Below are 20,031 nucleotides of genomic sequence, written 5' to 3'. Positions count from 1 at the left end.
GTTCCATGTCCCAAAAGCTAGGTTCCGTGTCCGGGGTTCAGGTCGTCGAGGCCCCTGCCGTCGACTGCCACCCAATCCACATTGCACCCAACCCCTACGGTTGCCTCTGTGGGTGGTGGTGCTCACAGGAGGAAGAGGAGGGGCCCGCATCATCCCTTTGGGCTGGGCCCGGCCGGGCCCCGCGGGCAAAGGCCCGGCCACGAGGCGCTCGCATGCGGGCCCCAACACAAGACCTGGCTCCAGGGTAAGGTCCCGGCTGCACCTCGCCGGGCGACGTCACTTTCCTCTTTTGTAGTTTTTTCATAGGGGGCTTGTTGAACTGCTTTTGGTCTGACTCGTCACATAGGACCAGTTTGTCTTGAGAGACCCTACTGGGGGGCAAGCCCCCCGACAACGTAGCTCCTAGGATCATTCGGGTACTCAAACTCCCCCACCACGATAAGGTAACAGTTCAAGGGAGAGATAACATAACATAACGATCCATAACGGAACAATCCATAACGGAACGATCCATAACATAACATAACGATCCATAACATAACGATCCATAACATAACGATCCATAACATAATGATCCATAACGTAACGATCCATAACGGAACGGAACGATCCATAACATAACATAACGATCCATAACGGAACGATCCATAAAGTAATGTAACAATACATAACGTTCCGTAATGTAACGATCCATAACGTTCGATAACGTAACGTAACGATACATAACATAACATAACATAACGTTCCATAACATAACAATCCATAACGGAACGATCCATAACATAACATAACGATCCATAACATAACGATCCATAACGTAACGATCCATAACGGAACGGAACGATCCATAACATAACATAACGATCCATAACGGAACGATCCATAACGGAACGGAACGATCCATAACATAACATAACGATCCATAACGGAACGATCCATAATGGAACGATCCATAATGGAACGCAACGATCCATAACATAACATAACGATCCATAAAGTAATGTAACAATACATAACGTTCCGTAATGTAACGATCCATAACGTTCGATAACGTAACGTAACGATACATAACATAACATAACGTTCCATAACATAACAATCCATAACGTTCCATAACGTAATGTAACGATCCATAACGTAACATAATGTTCCATAACATAACATAACAATCCATAACGTTCCAAAACGTAATGTAACGATCCATAACGTAACACAATGTTCCATAACGTAACGTAACAATCCATAACGTTCCATAACGTAATGTAACGGTCCTGAAACTATCTCCACTTCTGCTGCCTGCCGTTCTCCACCTTTCCTCAAGTAGTTTCTGTTTCACTTCAGGAGTTCTGAGCCTCTGGATCTTTATTCTATTTAAGTTGTGATTGTTCAGACGGGAGACGGAGGATCACAAGAACCCAGTAGCTCTGGAGCATGAGCAGTCGGCGCCTGCAGGTGGCGCTGTCGACTGCAGCCGGTCGAAGCCGAGCGCACAGGATGGATGACGAGCTCGGTTGGTAATGCGGTTGTCTCCCAATTGGAAGGTTGCAGGTTCAGTTCCCACCTCTATATGCCGAAGTGTCCTTGGACTGAACCCCAAGCTGCCCCCATTGGAGTGACAGCGCCTTGCATGGCTGAAGCCTCCATTGGTTGGAGTGGGTGAATGTGATGAACCTTGTAAAGCTTTGGGGCTGCTCTCAGCGAAAATGCGCTATATAAGTGAAGTCCATTTATACAGGGGTTTTTTAACATTTCGTTGTATTTTGTACCAGAATGTTTCATTAAAATTGACTTTATGTTGAGATTGTAATCATTTTCAGTACTAACTGTTTGATCTTGCAAAAATATAGATAATTTCATTACACACACTGTGACAACAACAAAGAAAAACTTTGAAGTGTAAATTTAAAGATTATTATAGTAATATTTTACCAGTCTGGTTTACTCAGGATGAAACTGGACTGTATGTGGTCCCTAAAGTAAACTAAATCTTATTTAATAATTGTTTTCTAGGCATCTTATATACATGTATATTTTTTTGTGTATGTATATATATATATATATATATATATATATATATATATATATATATATATATATATATATATATATATATATATATATATATATATATTTATTTATTTATTTATTTATTTAGTGTATATATATATATATATATATATATATATATATATATATATATATATATTTATTTATTTATTTATTTATTTAGTGTATATATATATATATATATATATATATATATATATATTTATTTATTTATTTATTTATTTAGTGTATATATATATATATATATATATATATATATATATATATTTGTTCAATATCAACTGGTCCTACAATTTGTCCTCGTGACCCGTTCGTCTGAAGAGAGGACACCTGTCTTCAGGGGACACTTGCCCTTGGATTTTTGAGCGTCCCTACAAGGCCTTAGTCACCTGGCCGGCCAAGTCCAGCTGACCTGATTGAATGAGAGTATTCATGGACATCCACGTGATTCAGCTTCCTGTACGATGGTGTGCTGGTTCTCACAGCTAGAATACTCCGGGGTGATCCCAGGTTCAGGGTCACAAACTCGACTGTACAGCCAAGACAAAAGGGAAACACACATAAACCGTTTATGTTTGCAACCAAAGTGAAAACCTAAGAAGACTGAAAAGAACAAGGATCCAAGTGTGTGTGTGAGTGTGAGTGGCAAAGTGTATGGCTTCAGTGTTCAGTCCCACTGTGTGTCCGACTTCCTGCCTTCATCCAGCGTCAGCCTGGATCTTCTCCTGACTCCGTGTGATGAAGTGAATAAAGGAGATGATCAATAAAAGAAATGTGATGGGATTATTGAGCTGCTGGGTGAACCACAGGAGAAATCATGGAAGACTGACAATCTTTAAGAATTTTCCTCTCGGTGTGTGTGTTAGTGTGTGTATCTGTGTCAGCTGGGACTGGTCTTCCATCTCTGTAGGGACAGATTCAGTCCTCCGTCACTCTTAAACTTTTGTCTTCAAATCCTCACCAGGCCACCGAGGAGAAGGAGGAGATGGAGGAGCTGCAGGCCTACAACCGCCGTCTCCTCCACAACATCCTGCCCAAAGATGTGGCCGCCCACTTCTTGCAGCGCGAGCGGCGCAACGACGAGCTCTACTACCAGTCCTGCGAGTGCGTGGCCGTCATGTTCGCCTCCATCAGTAACTTCTCCGAGTTCTACATTGAGCTGGAGGCCAACAACGAGGGGGTGGAGTGTCTGCGGCTGCTCAACGAGATCATCGCCGACTTTGATGAGGTACGACGTGACCGGATGGCGCTGGAACCAAATGTGTTTTAGGGATTCAAGCACTTTGGTCCCAATTCATAAAGTGTGAACGATCACACTGTCAGTATCCCACATGGAGTTGGATATGTTGGTGGAGGAAGTGAATGAAAATATTGGAGCGGTACAGCTAATAAATCTGAATTAGGCCAAAAGTAGAAGTCGTCCAAATTGAGACACAACAGAGAAAACATCTTAAAATACATTCTGCATATAAAGATTGTGGGAAATGCTTCTCTGATGAAGGCTGAGACCGTCTGCACTTCTTTTCAAATGCATTCAAAACAAATACACATTCCATCATAATGAAGAGAACTGGATCCGCAGTGGAAACATGTCGGCAATGTAAAAACCATCTTACTGCACTCATTTGTTGTTCAAAAAGTAACTTTGTCCTCCAGGAAAAAATGACCTATTTTGTCTAAAACATTGTTTAACACATTTTTTTAAAGTTGCGAACACAACACCTCACTGACATATCGGCATGAAAGCTCACTACTTTGTTGTGCGAACATTAGCATTAGCCTCAAAGCACTGTTTTTAGGGTGAGTTTGAAAAATACCCATAATGCAACAGCTATAAGAAACGTTTTGGGGACATTTCGCTCTATTTTGCATCATTAAAATTGGTTTTATATTGAGATTGTAGTAATTGTTTGATTTTACATAAACATAGACATTTAGATAAAGAAAAGATTTACATTTAAAAGTTATTAAATTTAAAGGTTATTAAGTTACTAACCCTAACACTAACCCTGTTACCATTCTGGACCTCTCAAGGTGAAATTTGGCTGAATCTGGCACCGGCACTAAACTGTGTTTCACACCCCTGGTTTAGAAGTTTTTATTTATTAATCCAAAAAGCCAACTCCATTGATCCAGGTAAAACTACCACAGCTGGATAAATCTTCTTGGACTTGTGAGGTATGAGGTTACTTCATCGCCACCTTGTGAAAAAAGTAATAAAAAAGCTTTCCTGTGTCGAACATATTTGTGATTTTGCTCTTTATGAATCACCTTGTTCCACCGAAACCTTCCCTTTGTCTTCAGATCATCAGCGAGGATCAGTTCCGCCAGCTGGAGAAGATCAAGACCATCGGCTCCACCTACATGGCGGCGTCCGGCCTCAACGACTCCACGTACGACAAGGCCGGGCGCTCACACATCCGCGCCCTGGCCGACTATGCCATGAGGCTGATGGACCAGATGAAATACATCAACGAGCACTCCTTCAACAACTTCAAGATGAAAATAGGTGGGCAGCAGCCGGACGGAAACTCTTACTGGCTGCAAGTCAAGTTACGGCAACAAATATTAAGTCAAAGGAGGAATTCCCAGTTGGTGGAATTCTTACCAAGTTTATAACGTGAGCTACTTTACACGGTGGTGCTCTGCTAATGAAGCAACGTTAACTTTATATCATTTCTCATTTAAGTACACAAATGCCATTCTGTTTAGCCACGTCAGAAGTTTCTTCCTTCCAACCCGGAAAGTCAGCGTTTGACTGCATCCAATGAATGTTTTTTTAATTGGGAAGTGGGACCTTTCCCATTCCCACTTCACTCTCCAGCTCATCATGATAGTGTTTTTCAGTTGTGCTCAGAGCTTGTAATTCAACGTTGCTGCCAGAGGTTCAAAGTTTTTCTTCCCATTTGCAATTTTGAGTTTTTTTTCCTTCTTGGAGGCTCATACATGAGCTTCTACTGCGACTATAAGAGAGTTTGTCCCTGGACAGGCTCGGACACTTCTACAACGTTTCAGGTTTGGAAAGCTTGCAGCACGTGACCTATTCATGGGAAGATGGAATTTCCTACATCACTATGGTAGTGCTGCATGTGTAAATCAAGGAAGTGTTCAAAAACGTTTTATACTCAAATTGAGAACTGATCCAGGATGCTCTAGATATTGTACATTTTTAAACTCAGAATTCCTCTTAACAGGACGGAGCTTTTACAAGTCTGACTTGTGGGTGAGGAGCATAACTGGAACGCTCTGGGATGTTTATTAGTCAATAAGTGGGAACGTTCCAGTGTTATGTTGTGAGGTGAACTGAGAAGTGGGAATTTTCCCATCTGATTCCCCAGTTTGTATCTATTTTATTATGTGGGAATTTTTTTTCAGAATATAACAAAAGGACTGAATAAATAGTGAAACATGTTGATCACATTCTCTTCTCAGTGATTATGTGGAGATAAATTCCACTTCTTTCCCCGCCAGCCTTCGGTTTTGCCTTCAGTCCCGACATCACTCCAGTGGTAGTAAATCTGGAATTTATAGAGCAGGAAATACTGTTTCTCTCTCTTCCCACATTTCAGTACTTGTTTGTTGTGTGAAGTGAACTTCCTGTCGTCCCGCAGGTCTGAACATCGGGCCCGTGGTGTCCGGGGTGATCGGGGCGAGGAAGCCTCAGTACGACATCTGGGGAAACACAGTGAACGTGGCGTCCCGCATGGACAGCACGGGCGTCCCCGAGAGGATCCAGGTAAGAACTGCAGCTCGGCTCCTCACAGAATTCTTTCTAAAACTGGATCTTACACAACAACATTTCAAATGAAAAGTGTTTTCACTTTTTGTTTCAGAAAAGATTCACATTTACATGCCGACATTTTAAAATCTGGTCCGATGCAGCGTCCTCGAGAAGACTTTTGTATTTATTGTACTGGAATCAATCTAGTTTTATTGGCTGTCAGAGTAATTTAAAAACTGTGAATGAAAACTGGACCGAGCGACAGTCATCATTATGTCTCCTCTATCAGGAAGGAAATCATTGAGGCTTGATAACACAAACTACTTTGAACACAGATTAAATGTTTGTCAAAGAGTGAAATGTCAATGTTTTCTTGAACATGTTAACCCTTTCCTTGCTGTTTGGCCTGATTGGAGCTTCTTGCGGGCCGGTTTTGGCCCAGGGGCCTTATGTTGGATACCTCTTATTAACGCATCGTTTTAACAGATCAGAATAGAGAAATATATATGATTTGAGTGAAAGAAGTACTGCCTAAAGAGATGTCTAACATGAAGGTTAGATTTTTGTCATATTCCTGCAGATGACTAATCTGTCCCCTGTCTTGCAGGTGACCACAGACCTGTACCAAGTCCTGAGCTCCTACAACTACAGACTGGAATACAGAGGCGTGGTCACGGTCAAGGGCAAAGGAGAGATGATGACATACTTCCTCACCGGCGGCCCCTCCAGTAGTTAACCCCGACTCAGTGACAGAGACTCATAGACCTCCGATAGCTCCGGGCAGACGGAGACGGACTGAATAATCTCACTGCACTGAAACCGAGGGGGAAGGAGGGGTGCAGGAGCCCACCGACACCAAAGATGTCCAATCAGAGCGCGGAGATGGATTTGTTAGGCCCCGCGGGGAAAACATCCCAGGAGAAACTTTGGAAGTGAACTTTTGACTCGCTTCGGTCTGCCTTTCTGAGGGCTTTCAGCCAAACCTGGAGAAGGACATGAGCTGTGCTGCCTCCTCCTCCTCCTCCTCCTCTTCCTCGTCCTTTCTCCCTGCCTTTCTCCTGCTGAAGTATACACACGAGAAACCAACAAGGTTTTCCGTGTACATACGTGTACGTTCTATGTACTGTTTTAGTGTTGTTGTGAAACAGGTACAAAGTGTGGACTCCAAGCCAGCACTGCAGCACATCTTCTGAAAGACGTGTCCTCACGTTGGACTGATGGGAGACGCTGTAACTCGTGTCTTATTGCTGAGGAAAGTGTCGGCCTGGGGGGGTGTCCTCTGAGATTTGGATATATTTTGTAAGAACAGAGTGTTTACACAAAGGTTCCTGTCACATAAACTAAATCATAATTCATGTATCAACAGCTCATGCACACACACACACACACACACACACACACACACACACACACACACACACACACACACACACACACACACACACACACACACACACACACACACACACACACACACACTGAGGATGTCAGAGATTTTTTCTAATCTTCAAAAAGTTTTCTATTTTACCTGGAGACCGACCCTAGGAGATATTTTGAGATTCTATATTTTGTACATTGATATATTAGAGCGTTATCTATAAACAGTGTATTCAGATGTACAGAGAAGTTTCTCTCATGTCGGGATGTGTTGCCTGGTCTTTGCATTGTGCCACTGCTAACGCTCCACCTCCTGGACCCTCTTTCTTATTATAGTTTCTTTTTGCTTTTTTCCATCAAATGTCCAATTTGCTGGAACTCAAACTCTGTGCCGATGACATGCTGTGGTTTTTTGAATTTTTCAGTGTCTTGGTAACAATTTAGTGTAAAACCGACAAGAACAGTGGTTCCCAACCTGATTTTCCTCCTAAAAATAACATAAATACATTTAATCTTTACATTTGTAGGTATGAATATCCAGCATGTGGGGCCTTATCCATCATGGGAACAATCATCAGGCGCCCAAACTACTTGATTAACTTATCATTGTTCCAAAACCTTTTTTAGGCACTGCTGTGGAAAAGTTGAATATGCTTCATATTTCAGGCACCAGCAACCAGCATATATCATAGAGGTGTCAAATATGAGGTCTGCGGGCCAAAGACGGCCTCACAGATGAAATATCCAGTCCAGGAAAAGTTGAGGTCCAGATGAGTTGCAGAGGTAAAAACTAGATGCCTTATTCATGAAGCAGCAATAATATTGATGATAAATTTGTAAAAGCTGCAAAATGTTGTAAATGGAGGATAATTCACAGTATTTTTACCTTGAATATGGCACAAACATTAAATTGCACTTATTTTAATTTAACATCTTCAATATTTAAGGTTTTTTTCAACAATATTTACTTAAATGCAAAACAGCTGATAGATAATTTAGTCAATATGAGGTGTCCAGAAATCTGTACTTCGACTTTAATATGCTGTTATTTGACTTCTATGGCTCATTATTAGAGCAATGGATGAGGGCCCTGGACTGAACTGAGTTTGACGCCCTGATTTAAGAGCTTTTTCATCATGGTGACACAACATTGTTAATATTGAGGCACTAAATCTAATTAGTTACCTTTAAGTGTTTTCCCCGGATTCCCTCAGCTTCATATTGACATTGCGAGGCACCAGCGACCACCAGAACTGTCCCCGTCTCTCCCAGAGCAGCAATTTGAAACAAAGAATGACCATTTTAGCTTCCGATTTAGATTTCCTAAGAGCGAACTGAATCAACTGTATAGTAACTTTGATGAATGCAAATGCATGCAATGGGTCATTTCTACCTGAAAATACATTTAATAATTTAAGAAATACTTGCAAATGTTGTTAATGGAGCACTTTGTGAAGGCTCACTCATTAACAGTGGTATAAACATCGTTAATATGAAGACACAAAGCAAAGCCTCGTGGTCTTTACACTGATTTCTAACTAAAACGTCCAGTGAAGCCAAACCCCCCCGTCTCACCCAGCAGCCTCCCCAGGTCTGCTCGGATTCTAGAAAGTGTCTTGAAATCCATTTGTGACCACCGCTGCCATCCCTGGCGTCCTCCCAGACCACAGGCTGGGAACCACTGGACTGAAGACAGGCTCTGCATCTGGGTTGATGCCCAGGAGCCATTTTGCATCCCTGTGCTTTCAGCCGTCCACCTCTCCGCGCACTGCCCCCCAACCCCACCCCCACCCCCACCCTTTTGCTTGCTCAATCAGATGGTATGACCCAATGAATGTCCTATGATCTCCGACGAGGCCTTCAACACGGACTCTGTTCAGACGACGCTCATTCTGAGGAAGGCACGTGGGAACGTGTGCTTCTATTCTGCTCTTTTCTTTTCTTCAGTATTCCACCGTTACTCAGCACATCCTCAGACAGACTGACCGGCCTGGGTCAGCGGGGTTTTAGTCCCACCATACAATGAGTTTCAAATGAAGACTCATTTGAAATGAAGCTTAAAGGAGAAGACCTGCCTTGTTTGATGGTTTTCTCACTGCATTATAATCTCATGAAAAGACCAAAATCATCAAGTGTTTCGTAACTTTAATCAATAAAACTCCACCAAGAGGCTCCACGGAGCATCCTCAATAGATTATGAGCTCTATAAGAACATTTTCTAATTCAATTCAATTCAAACCAATTCAACTTTATTTATACAGCACCAAATACAACACAGTCACTTCTAGGAGCTTTTAACAGAGAAAAGAGAAAAACCCAACAAATCCACATGAGCAGCAGATTTATTTGTGACTGTGGAAAGACAAACTCCTCTAACAGGAAGAACCTTTGTAGAACCCAGAGTCGGGGGGGGGGGGGGGGGGGGGGGGTGGAGAGGAAGGATAGAATAGACAGAGAGATCGATTGAGGGGGATACAAACCTTGGAAAGACCCCCTGGTTTGGGTCGGGGAGGTAGAGAGAGAGAGAGAGTTTGAAAGTTAATCCAATTATAACACATTTGTTCAGAGTCCAGATTAACCCTCAGACATCATTCTGTTCATTTTGGTGATGTTTTTTCTGGTATTCCGGCTGATTCCTGTGACACATTTTTACTTGTAATTAATTCTCAATTTTAACATATTTTAGAATTCAGTGACAAATTTTCCTCATTGTCTATCATTTCGAGGTAGAAGAATATATCTATTTTAAGGACCAGGCTGTTTTGTTTAATCACATTTAGCTGTGGCATCAGAAAGTGCCTTTAACCTCCTCTAACCTTAAAGAGAAGCTGCAACAGTCTAGAAACAGTGGAAAGCACTTTGATTCTTAATCTCAGAACTTTGTCCTCTTTAAATCCTGCACACGGGTCCTTCACAAACCGAACCTGAGCAGCTTTATTGACACGCTCGCCTGGAGAGCATTGACCACATCTGAAGGTTTTATATGTTTTAATTGGTGCAAAATGCACGGTAATGAGTCGAGGTTTACCCAATTGAATTGTTAAAGGCAGAAGTGGCTTCTATTTAAAATACAGCATGCAACACAGTGGGTCAGCAGAGTTGGTAAAGGAGTTTTAACATTAATGAAGTTCTATCACAAGCCAATGAAAAAAGCGAATGTAAAAAAAAAAAGCAGTTGCTTTTTAAATCAAGCTATTTTGATTTCATTTCAATCTCCTGTGTGTGTTTGTTTTGTTTGTTTGTTTGTTTCTGAGTGGACCCGCCGCCGCCTCCTCCTCCTCCTCCTCCCTGCATTCACATATGCATTGGGGGTCGCACTGCCATGGTCATACTCCTGGTTCAGATCTGGGCTTCCTGTGCAGAGATTGCATGTTCTCCCTGTGCATGCATGGATTTGCTGGAGTTTCTCCAGCCGTCCAAAAACATGCATTTGAAGTTCATTTTGAAATTGCACACAAAGATAAAAACTATAAATGTGCATTTCCATCGCTGCCACGCTGTTAATCACCCAGTCACACACCCCACTGGAAGCAGCTGCCATGTAAGGCCTCACGTCCACTAGGGGCAGTGTGGAGTTCAGCGTGGACAGAAGGTGATGGGGGAATCAAACCTTCAACCTTCTGAAGAGAGTCAAGCATTCTACCAACATTAAAACCGCCTTAATTTCCTCAACAAAACTAATGGCAGAGCTGCAGCAGAGTGTTTGTGGAACAAGAAACACAGTGTGACTCTACATTTGAATGTCAAACACTGTTTGGTCTTTCCATGAGATTTGAAAAAGAATCGTCCATTTTTACTGGCAGCTTATTGTGATGTAATGTTTGTTTTGAGGGGGTGGGGGGGGGGGGGTGTCTGGTACAGATCCATCCTGGTTAAGTTTCTGAATGCCTTTTCAAGTTCATGCTCCTTTTACTGCTGTTTATTGTACATGAATGTGCCATGGGTGGGGGGTGGGGGTGGTGGCGGGGGGGTGGTGGTTTGCTGTCAAGTCATTTTTGAAGAGCTTTTATTTTTAGAGCTGACATCATGCTCCACCTTTTCTTTTCTTTTTTTCTTTTACAGTAAAATAAACAGCTGAGATGTTTCAAATTGAATTGATTAATTGATTTCCCTGGAGTTCATCCCCCCACCCCCCCCCCCCACCCCCCCACACCCCCCCCCCCCCCCCCCCTCCTCCCCCCAGTCTGTCTGGGCTGTCAGCTCGCTAATGCTTTCAGATGGATGGTTGTGTATTTTGTGTAACACAAAAGCTACAGATTTACATTAGTTGGAGGTTGCAGCTGGTTTTCATTCAGAAAAAAGGTCTCAAGTTAAGCATCTGCAGTAATGTACAAAGTAATTTAGCGGCTCTGCAGAGCTGCTCCACACCTTGTAGGGTATAAATCTCGAGTCCACAAAATTAGGGCTGCACAATTGGAATAATTGGGATATTAATATGAACAATGTTCACATTGCAAACGACTGACTGAACTTCCATAAATGTATATTTATATTCTCGATGTCACATTTTCTGTAAATTCAAAATGACGGAATTTTAAAGATGCAAGAGAAAATTGCAATTAATCCTAATCAATTCACAAAAAGTGTGCGATTACTTGTTCACCTGCACAGGTGATGGAAAGAACAAAGTGCTTCAAGACGTCTTCCTCCAAATATCACTGCTCTTTTTCTTGCCATCAGTTCACACAGATATTAACATCCTCTGCATCAGTGTTTGTATTTATTGCAGTTTTTCATCTTAACCTTCTTTGAGGAAAGTGACCACATTTCATGTTTTGTGCAAAAGGCTGTAAATTGTCTTCCAAACGTATGTCCACTGCATATAACGCGCCGCAAACAGGCTTTTTTGTTGCAAACAGCCCAATACAGTATGTTGTAGTACAGCAGGACGCTGTCGCTTGAAGAAAATCTTTTAGAGAAATGATTTCCATTTGTAGCTCAAGACACTGAAATATGTGTGATCCAGTTTTACATGGTCAAATACTAAATGTTCTATTGTCACAGAAATGGGATTTTAATTCCAAGGGTGAAAATATGCTTTTAAAACTCAACCTTTTATAGGACAAACATTGAAAAATTATTTTCTTTGCACTGAAGACAAAAGTGATTTACTAAAATGTTTGGCCAGATGAAATACATGTCTGTGTGACTGCTGAGGGGTTAAAATACCCACAGTCATATTTAAGTAACAGTATAGATACGGTGTCAGAAACACTCTTCAACTTAGGTAAAAGAAAATTTAAAAAAATGTTTTGTTGATTCATGACTTCTTTTTTCAAGGTATTTTGTCCTCCCACTTGATCTTTTGGACCGATAAATGTATGTGTGCATGCACACATTAAAACTGTTATTATAATTCTTTAATAGTCAAAAACTATTACATATAGAAAATATTTTTTAAATTAAAAGCAGGTAACAACCAAGCTGCCTCCTATATTAAATACTTTGAATTCCTTTTTTCTTTTTTTTGATCCCCTTGTGGAAATTCTCTCTCTGCATTTAACAGGATGTATTGACTAAAAACTCTTATTGATAGAAGTTGATCCCTCGTAAATCCATCACCTTCTGCAGCTTCAGTGTGGATAAATGTCCTCATCAGCTCTTCGATCTTTTGACTCGTCTTCTTTCAGTAGAGCTTGTTTTCATTGAGGAAGTGTGGCAGATAACGTGACCTACGTTTGACTTGCTCAGCGACCCAGCGGGAATCAAACCAGAGAGCATTGATATGTTCTATTCTCTTCAAACTCAGACTTTGAGCTGAGCTGTGGGATTATTTCTTCATGTTCACATCGCCCACCAACAGATGGCAGGAGCAGCACATCACTCGCTTCCTGCTGCAGGTCCTTTGTCTAGTTTGGTTTTTTAATCATGAGTGTTGTTGTGATATGATAAATGATATAGAATCAAAATGCTAATGTGCTGATTAGCACCCTGCTGGTGACTTCACTCATTACAGCATCAATATCTACATTAATATAAATAGCAATATGATTCGTTCTTGGCTCAATGCGTATTAAGTAACTGCTGTGCATCCAAGTAGTTTGTAATGTAATTACATCTTTTTTTACTCCCTCCAAACATCCACATGGCTGATTTGTGGAAAGATGAAAAAAGTTGCACTGTGATGATGCTCACTGCAGCTTTTCTGGAGGAAACTCAAGCGCACATTAAAGCAAACAAATTCCTCCCATTTAATGGCTCTGACCTTTATGAACAGCCCCCAAAACATTCTCACCACTGACATTCACTGTGTTTTCCACCGTGCACTGGAGGAAAACACAAGTATCATTAGTCCAAATCTGCATATTTACGACTCAGGAGAGGCAAAAAAACAAAAACTCCTGCAGGAACCTGCATCTTCTCCTGAAAGAAAGCAACAGCTGAGGCAGTAAGGACGGCACAACAGGTATAGTAGTTAATGTTACTGCATCACAGTAACAGAGGCCGTGATTGGATGTCTCTCTGTGTGGAGTTTGTATTGAAGTACAGTAATTAATCTTATATACAATAATCCGCAGAATCCTGACGGTTTGCTTTTAAATATCAAACTTCCTAAAACCAATCAAGTCTTGTACAAAAAGTTCACCACAAGATGATGAATCAAGACAAACTAAAATAAAGTAATCATACTTTATTAATCCCTCTGGGAGAAATTGCTGTTGTCCACATTGACCAATCTTATTTCTAGAAAGTGGAGGTGCAGTCACATTGGAGCACTGGGGAGCTGATGGGGGTCATGGGTCTTGGTCAGGGAAACTGTGAACTCCTGATCCCAAGAAAGGTTCTCTCCAGGCGTTGCCCCGACCACTGCTCCGAGCCAACAAAGGAGGAAGAAAGAAAACAGTGGCTGGAGATTTTTGTATACATAGTGGCGTCCTCTGCCTCCGACCTGCAACCACCCGCCAGGGTTTAGTAAAAACCCTTGACTATCCAGTCTGAACTGATGAAGCCACTTGAAGAAGAAGCTGAATGTCTTCCAAGACACATGATCTACCTGGACGTAAGAAAATATGAGTCGACAATCAGAAATATGACCCAGAACTTCGACTCTTTCACCTAAAGTGACTCAACACTGCCACCCAATGTACACCAGAAGCATTACCTCAAGTTCACATCGTCCCTCTTTAATCAATGACCCTAAATATCCTGTGGCTGGAGATGTGAGTGGTGTACCCTCCTCATCCTCAGCTGTGATGGCTGGATGAAGCATAGTCAAAGATTCCAGTTCCAGTTCCACATGGCGCCAGGCCCGTGGCCTCTCTCTCTACGCAAGTTTTATCTCTGTTGTTGTTGCCGGCGTGTTGTTTTGTCCCGTAGAGTTTTCAGCTGTTGGTATTCCAACCTGTAACCGTCTCTGACGTTACTCCACCATTTCAGTCTGGGTCCTCCGCACCTTCACTTCCTCGGTGGCATCATCTCCTCTAGAGCCTGTCTCGGCATCCTGTCAGGTTCCATCCCTCAAACAAGTCCAGCCCACTCCGCTTTCCGCTCCCTGATCCGTCACATGAGGTCGTCTTGTTCGCATTCCCACCATATTGTATACTTGCGTTTTTGGTATTTTGTCCTCCCACTTGATCGTTTGGACCGATGGCAGGTACTTTGTGCGTACCGCCTGCACTCTTTTCTTATCTGCTTTGCCCCTTGAACAGCTCGTTGCACTCTATGTAAGCCTCGACTAAATCTGGCTCTTGAAAATCCTCTCCTTCATCGGCCCGGTCAGGTTGCGGTTGTGCCGGTTACTGTTGAGCCCTTGTGGCCTTTAGCGTGCTGGTTGTCATGCCGCAATGTCCTCGTTTATGTCGTTTCCTGTTGTCATGAACAGTCTTCCCAGGTAGATGAACCCACAGACTCCTTCCAAGATAATCAAAGATAGATAGATGTTCGTTTCAGTTGTTACACCACAGAAAAGTTAAATTAGTGAAGTGGGTGGGGGAAGTTTTCTAAAACAAAAAAATTCAGATTATTGTGGATACAGATGAGAGTCCGGTGCTTGATTAACATCATCTGTTGTGGATACGTCAGCCTCTAAGATCAAATAAATACTTTCTTTGGTTCTAAAGAACCAAATTATGTTGGGAAGCCCAAAGTCAGCTGGAATTGGTCAAGGATGGATGGATGGATGGATGGATGGATAGATGGATGGATGGATGGATGGATGGATAGATGGATGGATGGATGGATGGATGGATGGATGGATGGATGGATAGATGGATGGATGGATGGATGGATAGATGGATGGATAGATGGATGGATGGATAGATGGATGGATGGATGGATAGATGGATGGATGGATGGATGGATGGATGGATAGATGGATGGATAGATGGATGGATAGATGGATGGATGGATAGATGGATGGATGGATGGATGGATGGATGGATGGATGGATGGATAGATGGATGGATGGATGGATGGATGGATGGATGGATGGATGGATGGTCCTTCGTTTTACATTATTACACTACAAACACATAATACAACAAAACCATGTCAAGCTATGGAAAAAAAACTGTTCTGCTGAGGTAAAACATTGGTGATCTTTAGTGTTCACTGTTCCACTACTAAAGAAAGTTCAAGAATTGATGTATTTAAAGAGGACTGAAGCATTTGAAAAGTGACTGAGATTGAATTTCTCAGACCACATTGCAACCCCAGAGCCCCCTGAGCTCTGACGCTGCAACCAGGAATACATTCATCCCAAGTTTTTTCTTTTCAAAATCATGATGGTCAATTGCCTAAATCCCCTAGACCACCACATTTTACATTCCCCCCCCCCCCCCCCCCCCCCCCCCCCCCCATCCCACATCTTTTTCAGTCTCATTTCCTTTATTTGTCCATGAGATGCAACTGTTGGTGCCAAGAGCACCAGTATTCCCACTCCATATTACACACCCACTCAACAAATTAATTGTAAATTTGAGGAAGAAAAATTTGAGTGTTCACCAACAATCAGTGAGAGAAAGAGAAACGAGAGGAGAATGGAGCTGGAGTCTTGTTGTGAAACGAGTTCTGAGGTCATGTAGGTGTGGTTCTGCTGCTGGAAGAGCAGAGGGAAGTCACAAGGTCCAAACATGAGTCATACAAGAAGGAAAAGCTCCAGCAAGTCCCCAGACAGAAGTGGAGATGTAGATGCCAGACGTGCAGTACATTAAATATACACCCATAAATACGAAATGGACTTCACTTATATATATATATGTATATATATTTTTTTAACTGCATGAGCAGCCAAAAAGCCCTTTATCGTTAATCACATTCACACATTCAAACACACACATTCACACAGCAATGGAGACTGCAGTCATGCAAGGCAGTACAATTCTTGTCTTGCTGTCTTGCTCAAGGACACTTCAGCATGTGAACAGGTAGAGATTGGAATCGAACAACCTGCCAAGCCCTAATAACATTATGACCAAACTATCCAATCTCCCATTTTGCTTCATCGTCAGCCCTGACGTTTGGAGGGACGGACTCCACTAGAACTTTGGGATCCAAGATGTCAGTGGTAGAAGATTTTAGTTCTGAAGGACTTGTTTGTCCAGCACATCCCACAGATGCTTGATTGGATTGAAATTTAGGGAAATTGGATACTCAAACTAATCCTGAAGCGTTTTAGCTTTGAGTCAGACATCATGAGGGAGAATAGCTTGTATATGGCAGTGGAGGCCATGGACTTGGAAGCTTGCAGGTTTGAATTCCAGTGTCGGTCTCAGAGCATCACTGTTGACCAGCACCTCCCAGGACACGGCAAAGATGAACAAGACGGGTTAAATGCAGAGAAAGAATTTCTCCAAAGGGATGAATAAAGTGTGTTTTCTTCTTTCATACTCAACGACCTGTAATACTCTGTATTCTGAGACCTTCCTACCAGAACCATCATTACTGGTCTGTTGGATCGAGCCACATGGGCAAGTCTTCAACATTTCCTTCCTTGAGCCACTGTTAGACCAATACATTATTTGCACTGACGTCACAAATTTCCCATGATCCTCTCTGATTCGATAGTGTCCACCAACTTTTATGACAACTTTTATTTACAACATGCCGGTAACTGTTGAAGATGGTGCAAAATGGGAGTTGCCTAGTTGTCGGGTGTTCTAACAATTCTACTTGCAACAATGTGTTGGTGCTTTTTTTGAGGGGATTTTCAACACAGAATGATCTAATACGTTGACATACAGTAGTAGACCTCTACTAGATTGTGTATGTCTACAAAGTACAAAAACTACAAAGTAGACATACTCTAGTAGATCGTTTATCATATGTTTAGGAGTCTCTCTACACTTATAGTCAAGGATCTACTGGCATATGTCTACACTGTCGGCTCGTTGGAGCAGACATTGACACACGGGACAGATTGACGGCAGAGTTCATTTATTAAAAGTCCCTCATTAGTCCTCTGACAGGACATTTCTTCACCAAATGGACCGTCTTCAGCAGCCACACAGCGCAGCGCTCTGGGGAGGTGAAGGAGGCCGGGGGTGAAGCTTAGGAGGAGGTGATGGAGGCCGGGGGTGTAGCTCAGGAGGAGGTGATGGAGGCCGGGGGTGTAGCTCAGGAGGAGGTGATGGAGGCCGAGGGTGTAGCTTAGGGAGTCACGGTGCAGGTTGTATTGACTATCGGCGTTAACCAGAGTACCGGAGGAGAACCAGCATACAGAGAGAGAGAACATGAAAACTCCACAGAGAAAGGCTCCTACTGGGATTTTCCGTTTTAACTGGGATTTGCACAAAGACTCTTTTTTTTTTTTTTAAACTGGGACCTTGTGGCTGTGAGGCGAGAAGCTGTGGACTAATATACACATATGAGGACGGTGCCTACATCGTCTTCAAATTTTAACAAATTGCTATAGGGGTCAACCCCACCGTACTCCTCTATCTTACCGCGATAACTAACTTTATCTGGAATATTCAAGCCTTGATAAATTTAGGAAAAATCTCATGAATCCAATATTGAAGATACGTTCTTATGCAGCTGTAGACATAAAAGATGGTGGACCCAAGCGAATCGGAGAGGATCATGGGAAATCGGACGCCAGTTGCAAACGATCTATCCTGACCACCACAGACCAGCAACACTCCACAGGAGATGCAGTTTTGCGACGCTCCGACTCAGTCACAGTCAAACACACTTTGTAATTTTTCTCCTTCAAACATTAACCTTGAAGACAAAATCTTCACTTTGTCCTGAGATATATCAAGTAGCAAGACAGTTAAAAAATGTGTTTCACTTAATCGGTCATTAGTCTTAATGTTAAGGCTGATGCATTGTGGTTTTCCCGCCTTCCATTCAGACGTCTTCAAACAAAAGATTTTACGATGCACATTGACACAACAACAGTCGAGCGGCTCGTAGACCATGAACAATGACTCAGTCCTCTACTGGCTCATTTCTTTACTAGAATCCATCAGGACCCTGAAGGAAGCACAGAAATTCTGCCACAACTCTCAGAACAAACCTCACACTCTTCTAATAACAATGAATATGGTCTCTCCTGATAGCAATTAAGCTAAATGCGAACACTGTGCCGATGTCCACACTGCAGGTGGATGGTGAGAGACATTTTGTTCTGCAGGAGGAGAACCAGCCGGAGGCTCTGCATCTTCACGGCTGCCAACACGGACCTGTTTCTTACCGTCGTCACTTGACACTGGCATATGCTGGAGGCTGCATAGGTGAAGAGGAGGAACACTAACAGGCAGTTTCTGTTGACTGGAGAAAGTGCAGCGACAAGATACAGGAAAACAAAGCAATCATACAACAAATAGATTGTATAAAAATCTGTAGGGATACATCGCTGGGAACATTTCCTCCCAGTCAGTGAACAAACAGTTGAAATATAAGTCGACACGTTGAGGAACGCAGGCAGGAAACACATGAATGTTGATGCTACAAATGAGATTTAAAGTGAAGCAGGAGGCAGATTTGCATTGTTTTAAATCATAACCTTTGCCAGGTGCCTGTCGCCTTCAGCCCTTTATTGATAAAGTAGGTATGGAATATAGATGATCGGTGGATATTCTAAGTCTCACAATGTCTTGTAGGTAATTACATAATTGTTACAGTATTGGTTGTCAGTGTTGGGATTTATGGTTGGCTATTAGCATTAAATTACTGTAAGTAATAGATTACTGAAAGTAACAAATCACTGGAAGTAATTTTTGAAAAATTTTAATTATTAATGGGTGTAAACAGTCATTTACTCATTAACAACTCCTAAAGTAATTGAGTAATTACTTAAAAGTTAATAAATTATCAAAACTTATTTATTAATGAAAAATTATTAATTTGAATAAATTTGTTATTTATCTATTAATAATACATCGGGGCACCACGACATAAACTGGAAATAGCTAATACTAAAATATCAGTCTTGTTTGTAAAAGGTTTATATAAGTTGGTTAATATTTCTGTGTAAAATATAACAATCTTAAATAAATTGGAAGGTGTGAGATCCGAGCACAGACTGTTACAAACCAGTGAATTGTCAACAATAAATACACAATAATCACCAAGAATCGTTCAATTCAGCTAACAGGCGTTTATTAACAAAAATGTATTAATTCATTAATAATTCTGAAATCATCTCATAAATCAACACATTCAAGTATCAAACGACATCTAACATGGAGATCTAATCTATTAAACAGCAACACTATGTACAAAGAGTGTGTGTGTGTGTGTGTGTGTGTGTGTGTGTGTGTGTGTGTGTGTGTGTGTGTGTGTGTGTGTGTGTGTGTGTGTGTGTGTGTGTGTGAGTGTGTGAGTGTGTGTGGATAGTCTGGAGTGATGAGGGTGATGGGCGTAATGACCCCGAACGTCCATCAGGTGGAGGCAAACGTTGGCGGGTCAGTGTGGTGACCGTG

At 42.0% G+C, this 20,031-nt stretch overlaps 1 protein-coding gene across 1 annotated transcript in view; it reads left to right on the top strand.

The window, feature by feature from the left end:
• Nucleotides 1–6,524, top strand: part of adcy5 (adenylate cyclase 5) — a gene marked incomplete at both ends in the record, with an annotated part of 168,291 nt that extends 161,767 nt beyond the window's left edge. Inside the window, 4 exons of the mRNA XM_080478146.1 lie at nt 3,032–3,295; nt 4,372–4,576; nt 5,679–5,803; nt 6,396–6,524. Coding sequence (XP_080334272.1) covers nt 3,032–3,295; nt 4,372–4,576; nt 5,679–5,803; nt 6,396–6,524 — 723 coding nt within the window. The remainder of the gene's footprint in view (nt 1–3,031; nt 3,296–4,371; nt 4,577–5,678; nt 5,804–6,395) is intronic.
• Nucleotides 6,525–20,031: the final 13,507 nt, after the last annotated feature.

This window comes from Lipophrys pholis (genome assembly GCF_963383615.2).
Source record: "Lipophrys pholis genome assembly, chromosome: 13".
In the NCBI taxonomy this organism is placed as follows: domain Eukaryota; kingdom Metazoa; phylum Chordata; class Actinopteri; order Blenniiformes; family Blenniidae; genus Lipophrys; species Lipophrys pholis.
This window is presented reverse-complemented; position numbering and strand designations above follow the sequence as displayed.